Source organism: Setaria italica, chromosome I, assembly GCF_000263155.2.
Source record: "Setaria italica strain Yugu1 chromosome I, Setaria_italica_v2.0, whole genome shotgun sequence".
Lineage (NCBI taxonomy): Eukaryota > Viridiplantae > Streptophyta > Magnoliopsida > Poales > Poaceae > Setaria > Setaria italica.
In genome coordinates, this window is record NC_028450.1 from 13,644,112 (window position 1) to 13,663,639 (window position 19,528).

At 43.9% G+C, this 19,528-nt stretch overlaps 1 protein-coding gene across 2 annotated transcripts; it reads left to right on the forward strand.

Annotated features, from left to right (window-relative positions):
- The first annotated feature begins 11,729 nt into the window (after positions 1-11,729).
- Positions 11,730-18,036, forward strand: LOC101769783 (nicotianamine aminotransferase A). 2 transcript variants are annotated; one of them, XM_022822829.1, is made up of 8 exons: positions 11,953-12,084; positions 13,852-14,298; positions 14,924-15,263; positions 15,353-15,571; positions 16,722-16,781; positions 16,872-17,027; positions 17,121-17,214; positions 17,761-18,036. In XM_022822829.1, the coding sequence occupies exons 2-8, from the start codon at positions 14,006-14,008 to the stop codon at positions 17,883-17,885; spliced, it is 1,287 nt and encodes a 428-aa protein (XP_022678564.1). In that variant the 5' UTR covers positions 11,953-12,084; positions 13,852-14,005; the 3' UTR covers positions 17,886-18,036. The 2 variants fall into 2 exon arrangements, with proteins under 2 accessions (XP_012698723.1, XP_022678564.1); XM_012843269.2 differs by lacking the exon at positions 13,852-14,298 and having other exon boundaries at positions 11,730-12,084.
- Positions 18,037-19,528: the final 1,492 nt, after the last annotated feature.

The following is a 19,528-nucleotide window of genomic DNA, read 5'->3' on the forward strand; positions in this document are numbered from 1 at the left end:
ACCGCGGCGGCGTCACTGCAGCGGAGCTGGGGGAATTGCTCCCCGTCGGTGGTAGTGCTGGCGTGTGCAGGTGAGGAGCAGGCCGCATGGGCCGAGCTGGGCTGTGCTGTGCGTTGGTGGGCTAGAGGGGAGGTCGAGTGGGCTGTGACGCGAGCGGAAAGATGGAGGAAGGGTGGGAGTGAGCCAGGCTAAAAGGGAAAATAGGCCAGATACGAGGTTGCCTGCCTGCTAAGGAAACAATGGGTTTTTCCTATTTGTTTTTGGATAGATTTGTACTCACATTTGAAAAGGAGTTCATATTTGAATGAAATTTTAAGGGTGAGCTTATAGTAGACATGAAGATGGCGTTCTTTGAAGAGATTGGAAATATTAGGATTGGTTGGGAGTTTTCTAAGGGTTTCAGATGGAATTAATATTTGAATAAAATTCAAATATCAATTCTAAGATTCGGAAGAAGGGAATATTCCTAAAGTTGAGATAAAGAGTAAGCTATAGCAATCAAATGCTATACGTATGCCTTTATTCATGCAAGGTTTATTCATAAAATGGTTTTGAATATTCGGGAAAAGGAAAGTATGTTTAGTTTTAAAGAAAAATTTTAAAAAGTCTGTATTTTAAAATGCTCTAAAAAGCGGGATGTTACAATAGCGCTCCACTTATAGCACCTATTGGAACGTTTGTTCCATATGGTCTATGGCTAATGCACAATGTAATATCTGTTTGTGGCATAATTGTCGTTCTCGAGATTAGCGGATCAAGACTACGGCTAGTGAATTTTTTTTATGAGCGTAAGGCTTCGGATGGTGGCGTGAAAGGACATAGGGTTAGACTGGTTCGGGCAAGGAAAGCCCTACATCCAGTATGAAGAGCTGCTTGTGTTACTCACGTGTGGTCTGTAGTAGGGGTTACAAACAGGCGAGAGAGGGAGCTGGTTCCAAGTCTCTTGGGTGTGCACTGATGCTCGTGAGGAGAGTGTGTGTGTTCTGTTGGCTTCACAGTCCTCCTGGTCTCGGGGCCCCTGGTTTTCCTTTTATAGCGCAAGGAGGGCTCAGGAGTTACAGGCGAGCCAGGTGTGTGGAGAAGTAAAAGAGATAAGCTAAGTAAAGTAAAATACAATGAGAAGAACTAAGTCCCCGGGTTGCCGCCTTCTGCTTCGGCCTCCGTCTCCTGTCAGCGTGGCCACCGGAGGAGGACGGCTGTCATCGGATCCTGTCACCGATCCTCCGGATGACCGTCGCCGCTGAGCATGATGATGATGTCCGGCCGCCATAACAGTGCACGTTGGGGAAGATGGCTGACCCTGTAGTCCTGCTTACCGCCCATGGAACACGGACGTCGCGTCCCTAATGCCGGATAGGCTGAGCATGAGAACGGGCGGCGCTCCCTCCTGTGCCAGGTGACGCATGCAATGAGTGCCCTACGCCGAGCAGGGGAGGCCGCAGTCGCTGTAGCTTGTGCGGTCGTGGCTACAGTGTTCCGTCTGAGTACTTGTGGCGGGTCACGTCGAGGAGCGTGGGCGCCTTTCTGCGCGCCAGAGTCGCAGCACATTTATGGCAAGATTGGTGGGGACCCATGAGATTTGCGCCCTCGTCTGCTGGCCAGAAACGACGTACAAGTAGGTTGGTAAGGTGTCGGGGATAGATCCCCAGTATCCGCAAGGAAGGAAGAAGATGGACTCCTACTAGGACTCTTACCTTGTAACAGACTAGTAATCCAACCTACTGGAGTATATAAAGGAGGGCAGGGGTATCCAAATTAGCAGACCAGAACAACCTCAAGCCTAAACCAAGCTAAAACAACGCCTAAGCACAGGGTGCAATATACAACACCACAAATAGGATATACGGAATTACGCTACTCTGGCGGCTTGAACTTGTATAAACCCTTGTCTTGTGTCCTTGCTTTTACCATCAAGTTCCAGGTCCGGCGATCCCCCACCAACCAATCTACTACCTCGGGATACCCCTTGGTAGGTTGCGTGTATGAAACACCGACATCTGGTGTGTGAGGTAGGGTGATCGTTGAGATCATCGGGCGAGCTTGAAGGACCTCATCTTCAACATCAATTTACTCGAACTAACGTGATGATGTTCTGTCCAAGATCAATTGGCGAATTAGCGTGCATCTGCATTGAGTTCAAGGCAGCTGGACTGAATTCCTGATCCCATCCGACTTGTTGTGCGGCATGAGGCTTATTGTCGCCATCTCGGAGTGGCTATGTTCGTCAACCAGCAGATTCACTACTATCTCTTCCTGCACTGAATCAGAGTCGAAGATTCTATTCTCAACCACATGCAAAGCATCAAGATCGAGGCGGAAGATTTGTCAACTCCGTAATCGAGTGAGAAGCGAAGACTACTCATGCCTTTTTTGATCCAATGCAAAAACAAGAGGAGCACATAGAAGCATCAAAATCAAGAAAGCATGATGCTGTGGTGCGTGAATATATCAGGGCAGTCCCAACCCTCCAGGTCAAATGGTGTCCATAGCATTTAATAGACCGCCATGTTAGCAAATTGGTGATGTGGCAAGGGAATTAAATGAGAGAGAGAAAAAAATGAGGAAATCGGGTCGCCTGCACGACACTAGGTCGGCGGCTGTTCCAAGACGCTGGACACCAGCTGGTTCTGTGTTGGGTAGTATCCTTCGTTTCTTCCTCCCCTTTTCATCTACATCTTGATCCACTGCGCACGGCTCCCCTCCGCCATGCCCACCGCCCACATCGGAGAGCCCTCGTCGGGCTGTAGAGCCTGCAGCCCCGTGGGACACGCCATCGGCCGCCCAAGAGGAAAGAGCCATGCCACCACCGCTCGAGAACTTGCTCAATGCTCACCGGTGTAGCTCGCCCTCGTGCTATAATCCACCGCTTTCCCACCTTTTTTCAGTGAGACACACTGTCGGCCAGCCAAAGCTCGAGCAACCGGCGTGGAGCCTTCACCCGGGGACTCGCCGCCATGTGCTTGAGCACGCCAACGCCCATGCATCTCCAGCATTGGCCTTCTGTAGCGCGTTTGAGATGCTTGCTGCGGCCCGCATGTGAAGCTAGCTGCCGACGGCCTGTGCCCAACTTGCTAGCCTCACAGATGTGCGCTTGGACTATCCATCGAGGAATCGAGGAGATTTCCTACAAGGAGGACAATTCATGATGTCACAAGCTTGATTTGCATTGGTGACCTCAAATTGGTTGGTGTTGAGTTTAATTAAGCATTGGAAGGTTCGATAGCATGGAGGAGAAGCACTGATTCAACAAGAATGAACTTCAGTCATTGAGGAAAAGTTAGATTCGAGTGTCAGCGACATCGATATGGTAAGATTGATGTAGGAAAGCATTCCTACGTGGGAGAGAGAGGGGGATCGACAAGCTCGATGCTTCGATGGCTTGAGGCAGTGCGCGCTAAGCTCAGTGACCCTCCCCACCCATGCTCGCATGCTGCTACCGCCAACGGCCTCGAGCTCTCATACGCAGCCCCCCGTGTGGCCATGCCCAAGCCCCCACCACGAGATTGCCCACGCATAGATGCCTGCCGCATGCGCAGAGGTAAGAGGAAGGAGAGGATAGACATGTGAGAGAGATGAGTTTTTTTCCAAAAGTGAGAGAGGTGAATTTATTAGGGACCCGGAGTAAGAAATGATGGGTTGGGAGGTATAGTTTCCATAGATGGTATGGACACTACTTGGGTTGGGACTGCCCTAATTCAGTTGGAAATTACTACACGCACACGGAAATTACCAACAAAGGTCAAGGTACGACTACTCCAGCTTCGTGAGTACGCTCGGTGACCCGCCGACAACTACTTCATCAACTTCCAACTACTCGTCTCGACTGAAAACTAGTCGGGGCAGATTTCACACCATCGACAACTAGTCGGAATCAACTCCAACTAGTTGGCTTCATCAACAACCATCGCAGCTTCATCGACGACCGCCACGACTTCAGCGACAATCGCTCACGAATCAAGCTAAGTCACTGTTTTAATAATTATTTTTCCTCTGGCTTGTTTTTAGCATGGTTGGTCAATGCATTTACTAACGTCTCTCGGTGGGAATTATCTTACAGAGCTACACTTCACCGACTACTCTTGGAGTATGTTGACCGGCAGCCACGGGCTTAGTACATCGAATTTCGGAGGCTATGGCCACAAGTTTGGTGCACTGGGTGCTGAGGCTCACAGTGGCTACATGTGGCGGAACCGTCCAACTTAAACTGGTTTAAATGCACCTAATTGCTGCCAACGCAGCAATTATCCGAAACGCACTTAAAATAGTATAAGTCCGGTCGTCCGTCGAGTGTCCCTAGGACTCCTCGAAAGATCCACGTTGTGTTTCATAGCCATACATCAGGATAGTATCCGCGATGGGATAGCATCAACAAATATTACATTTTTACATACATATCAAAGGTACGAGTTATTACAAAACATAGATTGAGGCAAACTTAACAGTGCAGTGTTAGACAGAGTTCTAAGACTTAAAGCATAAATGGTTCAGGAGGAGATGAGCATTTAACAACTTCTTCTTAAGGGTATTGTGAGACTCATAACAATACCCTAGGGCTTCGGGGCTTCCTCCTCTGTAGACTTCTGCGGTGCTTCTGAAAGATAACCACAAGGGATAACCCTGAGTACGGGGTACTCAGCAAGTCTTACCCGACTAACCAATATAATAGTTTCTTTGGGAGTATGTGCTAGCTTTTTGGTGTACTTGGCTAATACAATTTTTGCCGAAAAAGCTTACTACAAGTGATGCCTTAGTTTTATCTTTTATTTGGGTTAAGTTATTACCTAACCATTCTAGATGATGAGAAAAGAGTAAATATAACAATAAGGTATTTAAGCCATACATCACTCATTTATCAGAAAGGTATATCATTCATGAATTTACTCTATGATGCTCAACAGTGATCAAGTGCATTCATAACCGAGAATTGCGGCGATCCGGATCCATTTACATCCTGCAGGAGAGTACCCTGATCACCAGCTTTATACGACTGTCCAGGTCGTACATAACAACCTTTCGATTAGCAAAATCAATGATTGGGAATAAGACTACCCGGACTCAGGGACGCACCCCCACATGGGACCCCACGTCTGGCCCGATCACCATGTGAGTTTCAGGCTACGCCCCCACCAATCTCCAGCACGTCAAGCGCGGGTACGAAGTATTCCCGATCAGAGAGTTTACTAACCTACTGGACTTTACTGGTCCCATACCCAGTAAGTGATCAGATGCTTATCACTTGATCAAAGGTTAAGACAACGAATCGGGCCTTAACCAAATTAATCTAGCAGACAGAACTACATCTCTAGCTTCTGTCCGCTTCTCAATTCCAAGTCATCTTCTCATAAATAGCATGTATGACTCCAAAAGTTTTCCTTAAGGTTGGTAAACCAAGCATGTAAGCAACTAAGCAATTCTAGACTTGGGTTATCTATTAAAGTTTTGAACAAGTGGCAAAGATGTCCTTAAAGCAAGGCATGATCATACACAAGAATAGGTTTCAAGCAACTCCTAGACTTAGTGCATACATATAGCAAATAACCGATAATTGGACACATGAAATAATAACTCCAAAATAGATAGGTATAAATGCACCGGGGCTTGCCTTGTTCGCTTAAAAAGTTAGTATTGTCCGACGGGTTGGCCTTGCAGGGGACTAATTCAAAAACTTCTTCGAACTCCGAAGATCCTTCTGAAAATTCCAAATAATCCCCTTCTGGTGCTTCGGGATCTATAGCACAACACATGCAGGGGTTAGAAATGCAAATTTTTGAACAAAAGACTATACAACTTTCCTTCATGATAAAGTTGCAAGCCAACAAGGACTATACAATTTATCATGATAAAGTTGCAAGCCGACACACAAAAACCCAACAAGATTAGCCCACAATTTTATTTTCTTACCTAACCTTACTTAAGGCCTTTCTTTTATTTTTGGAAAAGGTTATAATTATTTTCTAACTTAAAACCTAAATTCCTATGAGTTGAGAATAATTTGTATTTATGAAAATGTTATTTCATATTTTATGCATTTTATAAAGATTAAGTATTTATTTAATTACCTTAAAAGAAAGGCATTAAATAAATACCCAAATTTTTATTATTTTTCTAGGGTGTAAAAATTTTAATGCATAAAGGAAAATAAAACAAACCTAACAAAATTGGTTTCACTAATTTTGGACACTCCTAGAAATTTCTGTGATTTAAATGGTGAAATTCGGATTTAAACTAATTATTCTATAAAGGAAATCTAATTTTTTCGAAAAGCACCCCAGGTAACTTTTCTCACGCGGCTCGACCCTACTCTCTCTCACACACGCTGGGCCCGCGGCGTGGACCCACCTCTTCCCTGTTCCTTTTACCCGCCGGCCTCATTTTCCCCCGGACGGGCCCTATCGGGCCAATTCTTCTTTTCTTTCTCCTCTTTTCATCTGCAACGGCCCAACGGCCTCTTTTCTTTTTCTTCTTTCTTTCGCGAGCGCGGCCTATCTTCTACTGGGCCTCCGGCCCCTTTTCTTTCCACGGTTAATCGCGCGCGCTCTTGGGCCTTTAAGGCCGCGGCCCAACTGGCCTCCGCGTCCGGCCGGCCGACCCCCTTCTCCCTCTCTTCCCCACTGACGCACGGGCCCAAGGCTCGAGCGCCTTCTTCTTCCTCCCGCCAAAACGCGCGCGCGACAGGGGGCAGCGCGACTCGCCGGCCGGCGCCCTACCGGCGGCGGAACTAGGTCAAGACATCACCTCTGTACCTTCACGCACCCGCACGTGGCAACAGTTCCTCGGGAGATGGCCGGAGCCATTCCCTCCACGGCGGCGGGCGGCGGCACCTACAGCCGGTCGCGGCTACTCACGACGACGGCGCAAACTACCCCAATGACTGCTACTACACCATCCTAGTATCCTAAGGACCTGCCTAAGACTACCCAAGAAGGAAGGGAACCAGCGCAAGGGGGTGCTCACCGTGAGCGGGAGGCGCGGCGACGGCGGACAGAAACGGCGGCGGTTTATGGCGTGCCGGCGAAGAAGCTGGGCAACAAGCTGCTAGGGTTGCTGGTGGGGTGTGGGCGGAGGTGTGGACGGAGGGAATCGACGGGAGCTGCGGTGTGGCGGTGGAATTTTACCCGGCGGCGGTGTTTGACAGAGAAGGCGGCGGCGGTAAGAAAGAGCGGCGGTAAAACGGCGGCGCGGGAGCAGTAATTATATGAACGGCTTACCGCATGCATGGGCGACACCGTGGCCTACTCGTAAGCTTGCATGGTGAGGAGGTGGCATAGCCGTTGCGCTGGCGAACAACCGACGACGGCGGCGGCGACACGTCAAGCTCACTCTGTCATCGCTCCCCTTTCTTACCTCTGGCGCCCGTGACTTCAGACTTAAATTGCGGTCGATTTCCAATCCGACGGTCCCCAAGTGTCTTAACCGAAGTTGTAGATAAACTTGAATCCTTCAATTTTTATTTTGGCTCTACCCCGAGATAAACATCTGAGCACAGTGTAATTTGAATTTCTTTCTTGGCTTCAACTGAATTTCGCTAAACTCCAAGTTTAGTTCGTCAGTTAACTGACAGTGTCACTTACCTCACTTTGTGATTGAGTTCAGTGATCCAAATCTTTTCCTTGTAGTCCAACTTCTACCTAATTGTGTTCTACCATCTTCAGGGTTTCCATTTTGCTCAAGAACACCTACTCCTTTTGATCTACATTTCTCTGAAATCCATGTCAAAGTTGGGCACACTCTGCTGTTTTTCACACTTAGTCATTTCAGTGATGCAATTACAGTGACGAGATGCTGACTTTAGGCCTTTATTTGAAATAGCTCCCTCTGCTATTCTTGATCAACAACACCCAAATCTAGTAGTCCAAAGTCCACACTTTAATATGGTGTAGTTGTTCTGATTCACTTATTTGAAAAATTCATCGGAAATCAATTTTGAAAATGGACTCTGCTGCTGTTTTTCTGAATTCCTGTTTTCGGACGATGAACAGTAAGTTCAGTTTTCCATTTTCTTTCTTTGATTCTTTTGAGATATTTTGGACCAGTTCTGTTCCAAATTCTTGATCCTTAAGTTCAGTCACTCTTACACTTTTATTCCATATTTTTGCCGAATTTTTCTGAATTTCAAATTCAAAATTCAAATTTCGGTCAAATTTGACCCGAATTTGATTTTTGGCCTATTTCTTTTTCTTTTCTTCTTGGTTTGCTTCCATTTCTTCAAAGTCACTTTGATGACTAAAATGGCAGGTGTTACACTACACCCTATGGATCTACAAATCTTGTGCACGGCAACACACGCTCTCCTCGTCAAAAGATAGAAAAGTCTCAACGACTACTTTACGTGCAATCGCGTAGTATTTTTGTCACAATGTCGACTACTTTTTTTTGTTGTGGTCTTTTTCTTAGAGGTTGTTAATCTACTCGAGTAGAACACGCCTTAATCCGTGAAAGCCTTGGATATTCTGTCATGCCTAAATGCTAGCACGCGTATGTGAGATAAAGATCTCAGACGCGTAGCAGTGCCAATACGCGTACATGAGACAAAAATCTCACACGTAGTGGCAACGGTTAAACAGGGACCGAGAGCCTAAATATAACATGCTAACTACTCAGGAGAAATATGGCCAAAATAAGAGCATGACATGAAAAAATTACATTCATCACTGAGTAAATTTCTATAGTTTCAAAATTCTATAATATGCTACATAATGTATGTATCTCTTTTTACAGGTCAAGCTTCGACGATGACACTCCAGGACGCTCAACAGCTAGTTCCCAAGCTCAGGGGCTAAACGCCAATTACTACTTAGAATATCTTCAATGGCATGGCTACCTTCCAAGCTAGGAGGCTAAGCGACGTGCCTCCTACGGCTTACGTGGCTCCAAAGCTCAGGGGCTGGACGCTGCAAAACTACTCGGATGATAATTTTGTGAAGACTAAGGCCCCGTTTGGTACGGTTTCGAATTCATCTAGAAATGTTTCTACCTTGAAATGTTTCTTTGGTGAATCACTGAAATCATTTGGCTCACTCGATAGATTCTAATTCTGAGAAAGGACAATAATTGAAATGAGAAGGAAGTAAATTAGAAACTGGTGAAACACCCTCTTGCCTGTTTCTCCCATGCAGTGTAAAAAAGTGAAACGTTTCACCCATTTCTAATTGGAAACGCTTCACAAAAACACAGTTGGTAGGGATTCTAGTGATTTTGGGAAGAAACTGAAACATTTCTTGTAGCCAAACGGGGTCTAAAGATCCTCGGATTGATTATTTAATCATTCCAAGGCTCGGGGGCTGATAAGCTACACCCAACAGTTGATTTTTTCAAGATGAAGCAGCAAGATTCAAGATTTTATTGACCCTCAATCTGATTCTTCGATTCAACTAAGGCTCGGGGGCTACTGCATTTGGAGTGCGACTTTCACCGCCCTCCATATCACAATCTGAAGATGAAGATCGCAAAATCAAGATGATCAGGGCTTGAGCATACCATAGCCTCATGGCAGTTTTGAGGAACTTTGAAGATTCAGCTGGACAAAAATTACTCGAGGAGCACCAAACTACTCAGCGAGGATCTAAAAATTACTCGAAGGTTGCTACATTCGACTATGAAGCTCTTGGGGGCTTGTCGGGGATAGATCCCCAATAGCCGCAAGGAAGGAAGAAGATGAACTCCTACTAAGATTTCCCTATAATTCTACTAGAACCTATACCCTGTAATCCTACTAGGACTCCTACTTTATAACCGACTAGTAATCCCGCCCACTGGACTATATAAAGGAGGGCAAGAGTACCTAGATTGACAAAACCAGAACCACCTCAAGCCTAAACCAAGGCAAAACACCAAAGCGCAGGGCGAAATATACAACACCCCCAACAAGACGTAAGGTATTACACTACTCTAGCGGTCCGAACCTGTATAAATCCGTATCTTATGTCCTCACTTTTACCATCAAGTTCCTAATCCGACGATCCCAACTAACCAATCTACTACCGAGGGGTTATATAAAACACCGACATAAGGTGGCATTACACGAGGTGGAAGGTCGTGAGTTTGAAAGCTAGGTACCGCACGCGCACGTATTTTGCACACACGAATTCTAACTCGTGACCGTGAGGGGTGGTCTCCGGACTAAAAACTATTTTTTGCTATTTTCATTTGTAAATTCTAGGTTTTACTATTCGTGCTGATATGATATCCTGTCATTAGGTATAATTCATTATTCGTGCCGACTTTGACACCGATATGAATAACAATCTATAATTCGTTATTTGTGCCGACTTTGACACCAACATGAATAACAATATGCATTTGTATCGACTTGGTGCCGGTCCAATCACCGGTAAGAATGATGTTTTCACACCGGCATGACACCAACATGAATTTGTATCGACTTCGTGCCAGTTCAATCACCGGTTCACACTGGCATATATGAGATGCTCTATAGTAGGGGTCCCATCAATGGTTCCATAGGTGGAAAAAAACCAAAACCACACTTTTTGACACAGGCAGCGGGCAACTTGGCTCACAAGGAATGATGATATTTTTTACAAATGCCAAATAAAATTATTATGCAGGTTCTTTTCAGGGAACGATATTGTCTTTGGCAGAGGGCGCAGTTGCAGTGCAATAATTCAAGGAGATGATTACTGGAAACATTGGTTCTTCATTTTTTCTTCCCATGGATGAATATTTAGTTTATGGATTGACTTTTGATATTTTAGGTGCTCTGTTAAATTTTATACTATGGTGCGTGTAGTATTGATCTACTAGTATATTAATGTGTGAACTTATTCCTATTTGTCGAAGGGATGAAGTCAGAAACTCTTTCAGTTATCTAAAAGTAGATTATTCCATATCCAGCAATGTCGGTTTTCAGCTACCGAAGATTGCACTAGTAGTCCAACATCAGTGGCCAGTTTAATCACAGTCGATTTTTTCGGCCATCGGATGAACATCTGACACATCTCATTCATCTTCTACCTCCCAACGCCGACACCCTCTTCTTCTCTGCGAGCTTCCTTGCTCTTGTTGCCACCTCACGGGCCTCCACCCTGCCACGGGCAGGATAGGGTCTCACTGGAGCTTCGTGCCGGCACCTGCCTGCTACAGTTGCTTTCCCTTCTCCTGCCGCCGCCGCCATCGCCTTCATTGTCGCCCCACTGCGGCCCTGCCTAACCGGCCTCCACTTCACTGCCTCAACGCCCACCACCTCTGTCGGGCCGACACCCGCCACTGGCTTTCTCTAGGGCCGCTAGTGAGCCACCAACCTAGAAAACTCCGAAACCCTAACCCCCTAACCTCGACGGAGCTGCTCACTGACTCGTCGGAGCTCGAATCCAGCCCTCACCCGGGTTCAAAAGAATTCGAGTGAGCGGAGGCTTCAAATCACTCGGGTGAGTGGTAGCTTTCCCTTAATAATAAGTAAGTTAGTAAGTGTCATGAAACATAGGAACTGATGCCAACAAGGAGGATAACACAAGTGTGGATGAGTAGAATATATATATATATATATATATATATATATATATATATATATATATATATATATAAAATCATGACTCCCTGCTAGTTTTTCTTCGCTTCAAAAATCAAAGTTCTTTTGGACCATTCTGGCGCCTAGAAGATGCTGTGTCGTTTGCCAACCTTAGCTTTCGATTTTTTTCATAAAAAAAGTTGAATTGTCTTCCTAAAAAAAGGCTTTTTTATAATAACTAAAAAAAGACTTGGTGCAGTAAGCAGCAGCTGCGATAGGATAATTCTGTTTTCCAAAAGGAAAAAAGAGAGAACCAGGGAGGAGATGGATGGGAACCACGCCGCCGGAGCGACACCGCGGGCGTGGCGCATCTGCCGGCAGTCCGTGGGCGTGCCACTATCAGCCGCGGGGGCCATGAGCATCCGCGCGGTGCTCGACCGCGTCTTCTCCGCCGTCGACTCCTCCGGCCCACGCCCTGTCCTGGCGATCGGCAACGGCGACCCCACCGCCTCTGCCAGCTTCAGGCCTCCGCTCGAGGCCGAGGAGGCCGTCGTGGAGGCACTCCGCTCCAAGAAGCACAACGGCTACTCCCCAACCGTCGGTTTCCTGCAGGCGCGCCGGTTAGCATCCCTGCTCCACCTTGTGTCAGTATCATTGTACTAGAACTAAGCAAAATGGGAAAACTATTATTGCTTGTACATGTATTTACTCTGCATAGTATGTGTGTCGTAAATCATGGTGCTATTGGTATGAATAATTTCTCTTCAACAAACACAGGACAGGTACATTTGCGCAACGGCAACAAAAAAAAGCTGTTTTTGAAAGTGCATTATATTATTATTATTATTGAAAAATTGAATTTTTTTCTTAGAAATTTATGTAGGACCCAACTATACCATAATTTGACCTAAGTCACTAGCAGAAGCCCCAACATATTTTTATATAATTTTTTTATTTGAGACGTGTTTAATTCACTTTCAGATGCTTCTCACCACTATATACTTTTCCCTACCTATACAATAATTACTCTACTTATTCCAAAATATAGGTCATTTTAATTTCACCCTAAGTGCGTTTATGTAGGACCCACACCTATACAATAACTACTCTACCTATCCTAACTATTCTACCTAAAAATTTGGTTAATTAGAAAGTTTTGGTTCAAGATAAAACTGAAATGATATAGTTTTTAGAATTGAGGGAGTACATATTTTATCCATTCTTCCCTCTTACACTGGTATAATCTAAATCCAACATTTACGAGATCTTTTTTCTCTAGCATTTTTCTTCCTTGAGTATTTTTTCCTACCCTCCTAACACTAGCGGCCCTTTGATGTGGCATATGCAGCTGCACTAAGCGGGTGTTTGATACTAGATACTAAACTTTAGCAGTGTCGCATCGGATGTTCGGATGCCAATTAGGAGAACTAAATATGAGTTAATTACAAAACTAATTGCACAGATGGAGTCTAATTCACGAGATGTATCTAATTCGTGAGACGAATCTATTAAGCCTAATTAATCCATCATTAGCAAATGGTTACTGTAGCACCACATTATCAAATCATGGACTAATTAGGCTTAATAGATTCGTCTCACGAATTAGACTCCATCTGTGCAATTAGTTTTGTAATTAGTCTATATTTAACACTCCTAATTAGTATCCAAACATCCAATGTGACGGGTGCTAAACTTTAGCACGCAGAAGTCAAACAACCCCTAATCTATATGAGTGATGAGTGGCTTATTTTTCAATATTCTCCGCCTACCATCCAACTGATCTCCTACCGAACCAATTCTAAATGAAAGAGGACCATCAGCACTAACATAGATGTTAATTTTACTGTTGTTCCATCGCATACGGTACTTAAGAAAACCAAGTACGAATAATCATTCAAAGGGAGCTGCATTAAGGGAAAGCACATTATGCGCTCAACCTTAGCCATCTCAGCAGGGGAGCTGCATTAAATATAGGCACTAAAGAAACCGGTCCTGCAAGGGATGTTTGGATCCTGGAGCTAAAGTTTAGTCCGTGTCACCTCGGATATTCGGATGCTAATTAGGAGGACTAAACATGAGCTAATTATAAAACTAATTGCAGAACCCTTAGGCTCAATCGCGAGACGAATCTATTAAACCTAATTAATAAATCACGAGGGCTAAATCGCGAGACGAATCTATTAAACCTAATAAATCGCGAGACTAATCTATTAAGCCTAATTAATCCATCATTAGCGAATGTTTACTGTAGCATCATATTGTCAAATCATAGACTAATTAGGTTTAATAGATTCGTCTCGCGATTTAGTCTAGGGGTTATGAAATTGGTTTTGTAATTAGCCTATGTTTAATACTCCTAATTAGTGTCTAAACATTCGATGTGACAGGGGCTAAAATTTAGCCCGGGATCAAACACCCCCAGAGTCCGAAAGGAAGCGGAAGGGAGAAAATTCCGGTGTTGAAAAAAAAAGAAACACAAGGAAAAAAAAGAAACACCGAGCTTGAGCAGTCACCAGTGGGACTGTGGGAGAGATCCAAGCGATGGAGGGGAACGGCGGCGCCAGCGCGACGACATGGCGTATCTCCCGGCCGCCCGGGCGGGGTGCGCCGTGGTTGGACGCCGGGAGCATGAGCATCCGCGTGGTGCTCGCCCGCGTCTTCTCCTCGGTAGACGCCTCGGGCCCGCGGCCCGTGCTGACGCTCGGCAGCGGTGACCCGACCGCCTGCGCCTCCTTCAGGCCTCCGCCCGAGGCTGAAGATGCTATAGTGGACGCGCTCCGATCCGGGAAGCACAACGGGTACTCTCCGACCGTCGGCGTCCTCCCCGCGCGCCGGTGAGTGGCCATGCCTCTCGCCCACCTCTCACTCTCTAGTACCACATGGACAGAGTCAACTTCATCTCTCTGCACTATACGAGTTTCTCACAGTCGTGGTGCTTCAGGTTCAGGTGGAACACCTTTCCCTGCCCGATACCTTGATCCAACTGCATTTGTGCAGATTTGAGATGCATAATTTTCACGGAAATCAACACCTTCCTGTGTTTGTTAATCGATTAATAATGTAATCGAGCAATTCACTGAGCTTAACCACGTCAAATAAATTTGACTGCCATTGGCCAAAGTCGCTTATTCACTAGTTTTCTTATCCAAGAAAGTCAACTACCTTTGTGCAAAGTCAAAACCATAGGCGGCTTTCAGATGCAGGGTTTTGAGGGAAGATGCTGAGTTTCTCATGGAACCACTTTCTTGTAGTTGTTATCCACAAAACTATGCAATCTGCTGATTCACATAAAGAGTTAAAGTCTTTATGAGAATCTGCATCTTTTACGCTTTGTTGCCTGTAACATTCAGTTTCTTATACCTCTATGTAACTTGCATGACCTTTTTCTTCCCATAAAGTTTCTGTTCTTAAACCTGAATTCACGACTATATCTCTTATACCTTTGCCTTGAATTGGCAGTGCTATTGCGGAGTACCTATCTCAGGATCTTCCTTACCAGCTTTCACCGGATGATATTTACCTCACTGCTGGATGCTGCCAAGCTATTGATGTCATGATCTCCATCCTCGCGCAGCCTGGCTCCAACATCTTGCTTCCCAAACCTGGGTTCCCGTTGTATGAGTCACGAACCATGTTCAGTAATCTAGAGGAACGTCATTTCAACCTTATTCCTGACCGAGGCTGGGAGGCTGACCTAGAGTCCATGGAGGCTCTTGCTGATGAGAACACGGTTGCCATGGTCATTATAAATCCCAGTAACCCTTGTGGGAGTGTGTACTCACATGATCATTTGGCCAAAGTAAGTATATATATTCTTAGACAGATATTTCCTAGGTTGTGTTCCCTATTTGTTATGCGATGAGAATTTCTAGTACTGGAAATGAACAGATTGCAGAGACTGCAAGGAAACTTGGAATAATAATCATTGCCGACGAGGTGTATGACCATTTGGCTTTTGGGAATAAGCCTTTTATACCAATGGGTGTCTTTGCAGATATAGTTCCTGTGATCACCCTGGGATCTATATCTAAAAGATGGCTTGTGCCTGGTTGGCGTCTTGGTTGGATAGCAACGTGCGACCCGAATGGCATCTTAAAGGAAGCCAAGGTAAACATTTGATCTGTCTCCTTACGCATTTCTTTAGGCTGTCAACTAATGCTGTCTGTACATCACTTTGACTGTTCGATATGCACCATGCACTCTAAGCAGAGGTGAATGGTAGACCCATCCTGAATAACTCGTGAGCCCATGATGCCCATCCTATGTAGACAGAATAATTTGGATAGCTTGTAGCATCTGGTCAGTTGCTTCTGAAAGTTTTGTGGTTGGGAATTCTGCTGACAAATAGTAGATGGGTTCAATGTTTGTTTTTGGTTATCTCGATAATGTTCGGCAAATATAGAAATACTTATAGGTGTTTTCACAGTTGTAGATAAAACGAAGAAGTCAAGGGGCCATCTCTACCCATGGTTGAGTCCTTTTTTTTTTAAGATAAAACTAAGAAGCACTAATGTATCATGACACAGATGCTGAAGCATTGAAGTTTTCAGGGTCCTAATTAATATAATGGAATAGATCTCCAGTTCCATAGTAGATATATGAGCATAATGCGTAGCGGGTTTCCTTTTGATTGAATAGCCATCTAAAAACACAGGATAGAAGCAATGTGATGCCTATGTCCTTAGTTCTTTATCAGTGAATACAATGGCCACTAGGTGATGTGATAAATTTTAGGTGATGCAACATACCAAAACTCTTTATTGAGGTTGACTGCTTGACAGTAACTTTTGGAATACAAAAGAGGTTTCTACAATACCCTATATCCAAAGTGCCATATGGAGATACTGAGTTGGCGAAGGAATCATATATTAATAACAAAACATACTGTTCAATTGATCCAGAAAAATGTGAAGCAATGTTGTGGTCTTGTGGATAGGATTATGGCAACAATTAAAACTCTGAAACCAAGCAAAAACTGTTAAGGTTAATTTTGCCATCTACAACTCTACGTTATTGGGCCAAATAATCACAGACGCTATGTCATTGCAGTATATTTGTCCTATTAATTGTTCTAACGTTAATTCGACTGTTGGAACCTGGATGATGGAATTGCCAAGGATGTGTAGGTGATAAAATATGAGTTTAAATGATATAATATGCTTTATATTTGCCAAATCATATTAATCAAACTCGTGTTTTGAGACTCCTATTCTATTGACTGGCTTTAAATTGTGTACCATTAATTTTTCTCTTACAGGTTGACAAATCTATTGAAAGCTATATTAATATTACAAATGATCCTGCAACATTTATCCAGGTATATCTGTATACAATATATCGAACAATATTTGTTAGAACAGCAGTTTATGTTTCTGCTGATGTCAAACATACTAATTATGTCATACAGGGTGCAGTCCCTAAAATAATAGCCAACACCAAGGAAGATTACTTCAACAAAATACTTAATCTTTTGCGAAACTCAGCAGATTTATGCTATGGTAAAATAAAGGAGATTAGGGGCATTACATGCCCTCATAAGCCAGAGGGATCAATGTTTGTCATGGTAAAGAGAATCAGTAACAAAATATGCTTTAGCTAAAATACTTAGTGTATCTTAATTTCAATCATAACACAATTTATGGTCTTTGTTGTACAGGTAAAGCTGGATCTTTGTTACTTGGATGGCATCCTGGATGATTTGGACTTCTGCTGCAGGTTGGCAAAAGAGGAGTCTGTAATAGTGTTACCAGGTACATTTAACTTCCGTACATATGCTGCTTTTGGCTGCTTCTGGTTTCACAGTATTCTGTTCATTTGTAATATCAACTTAGTATAGGATGTCTGTGCTTAAAACAAACCTTATAATTCAAAATATCAAATTATATCCATGATATATATTTTTTTGTACTCTTGTATGCTGATATTCCTTTTATAGCTTTATCACTTGTCGTCGTGAGTGACATTATCCTATAGACAGTAAAATATAAGTAGGTACAATATGCAGTGTAATAAATTACTGAAGAACTCAGTAAGGCAATTTCACTAGTCACTAGCACACGAAAGGTTGTCAGTAGTTACGATTAACATTGGAGTCCATCTTTACTTTTCTAGTTGGCTGAGAATATGTTCAGGTTGGGATACATGTTTTATTCCATTATCTGGAAATTTTGTCTGGGAACAACTATAATTTGGAAAAGGCAGTACCAGCAACGATCTGTATAACTGTTCGGAATTCCTAACTGTTCTGGTACCCTCTTACCAAAAGCCAGTGTTGAGGTACATGAGTATTTTTGCAGGCAGTGCATTAGGAATGAAGGATTGGATTCGTATCACTTTTGCTTGTGACATACCTACTCTCGAGAATGCCCTTGAAAGGATCAAGTCTTTCTGCCAGAGGCATGCTAATAAACTGGAAGCATAAGCATAGTGATGGTTGAGTTATTACTCCGTACGTGGTAGTGCTGAATGACTTTTATCAAGCAACTACGCGTTGCATCACCAGAAGGTTGTTAATAAATGATTATCTTATGGTAAATAAAATGAAGAAGATTATTTGCTTTGCCATACATTTACATTTGTGTGCTGTTATTCCTACATGGGCTCATGTTATCGTGGAATATCAAATATGTGCATAAAATGCTGCACTTTGCCAACTTATTTGCTCGGTTACGGTTGCTTTGAATATGAAAGATGTTGGGAAAGGAACATATTCGTTGAATCGTTGAGCCTGTGCCTTGATTTGTTCTTAGATTTGTCTGGCTCACTTGTAGAAAACTGGACATCGATGCTACACACAAATTTCGGAACAAATTGGACTAGCGTCTAAATTTCGTACTCCCCACAGGTCTTTTAGTCTTCGTGGCACTTGAGGCAACAACCACGGAGCTGTCTACGACTCTACGCCTACCCACGTGAGGGCCCAGGTGTTAATTTACAACATATATACTACAATATCAAATTAGTTTTGTTAAACTAACCCATCATTAAAAAACATCTTAACATGCATTTATTTGGTATTATAGGTATTAAACATATCCTATAAACTTTGGCAAATTTAATTAGAAAATTCTGATTCAAGATAATAAAACTGAAATGATATAGTTTTTTAAATAGATTGAGTACACCCGTTCTCCCCTCTCGCACATGGATAATCTAAACCCAACATTTACGAGATCTTTTTCCTCGGTATTCTTTCCTACCTTTCTCACAACAGCGGTTCTTTGATTGGGATATGCAGCTGCGCTAACCTATATATGCTCTGTTTGAAATAGCTTAAATCCTGTTTATGGCTAAAATAAGCTGAAGCTAGCAGCTAAACGGTGCGCTCTTTTGTAGCTTTTTCTGATCACACTTCTCCCCACCGCTCCCATTTGTACTAAAATGCAGAAACTGGATCAAATCCGCTTCTTAAAATAGTGCTTTTTCTATTTTTTGCAGCTTATTTGAGAAACACTTCTCCCAACATTTGTACCAAGCAGGGCCATAGAGTGATGAGTGGCTTCTTTTTCAATCCTCGCCGCCTACCATCCAATTGATCTCCTACCAAACCAATTTCCTTCCCAGCCGTCTAGCCCCCGCTTCTACAAACTTGCAATCCAAACTAAACCTTAATTTAACAACCCCCGACCCATCCATCACCAAGTTGCCAAGTCCGTACCTCACGGGAGAAATCCGATCCTACCAAGTTAGTATCTAAGGGATGTGATCGCCATCCATAGTGGTAGACACTTATGATAGCAGTACATATGACTGGAGCATGCCACACGCATCATATTGGTCTCATGGCGGCGTGGTATAGCGGTGGTGATTACCACTAGTGATGGAAATAGGCTTCGAGTGCCGGTGTCTTTGGTGCCTAGATTTATCATCCATCAACGTGGAGATGGCTAAGGTTTAGGGCACAATGTGCCTTCCCTGAAAGGTGCCATGGACGGCAAGTTGTAGCCATGGGGAAAGATGGGGAGCTACGATCGTGGTGGACGATGTGTATCTATGGGTGATGGTTAGTGAGAGGGAGAGAGAAGAGAACAAGGGAGAGGTTTGTTATCTAGGAAAAAAAGCCCA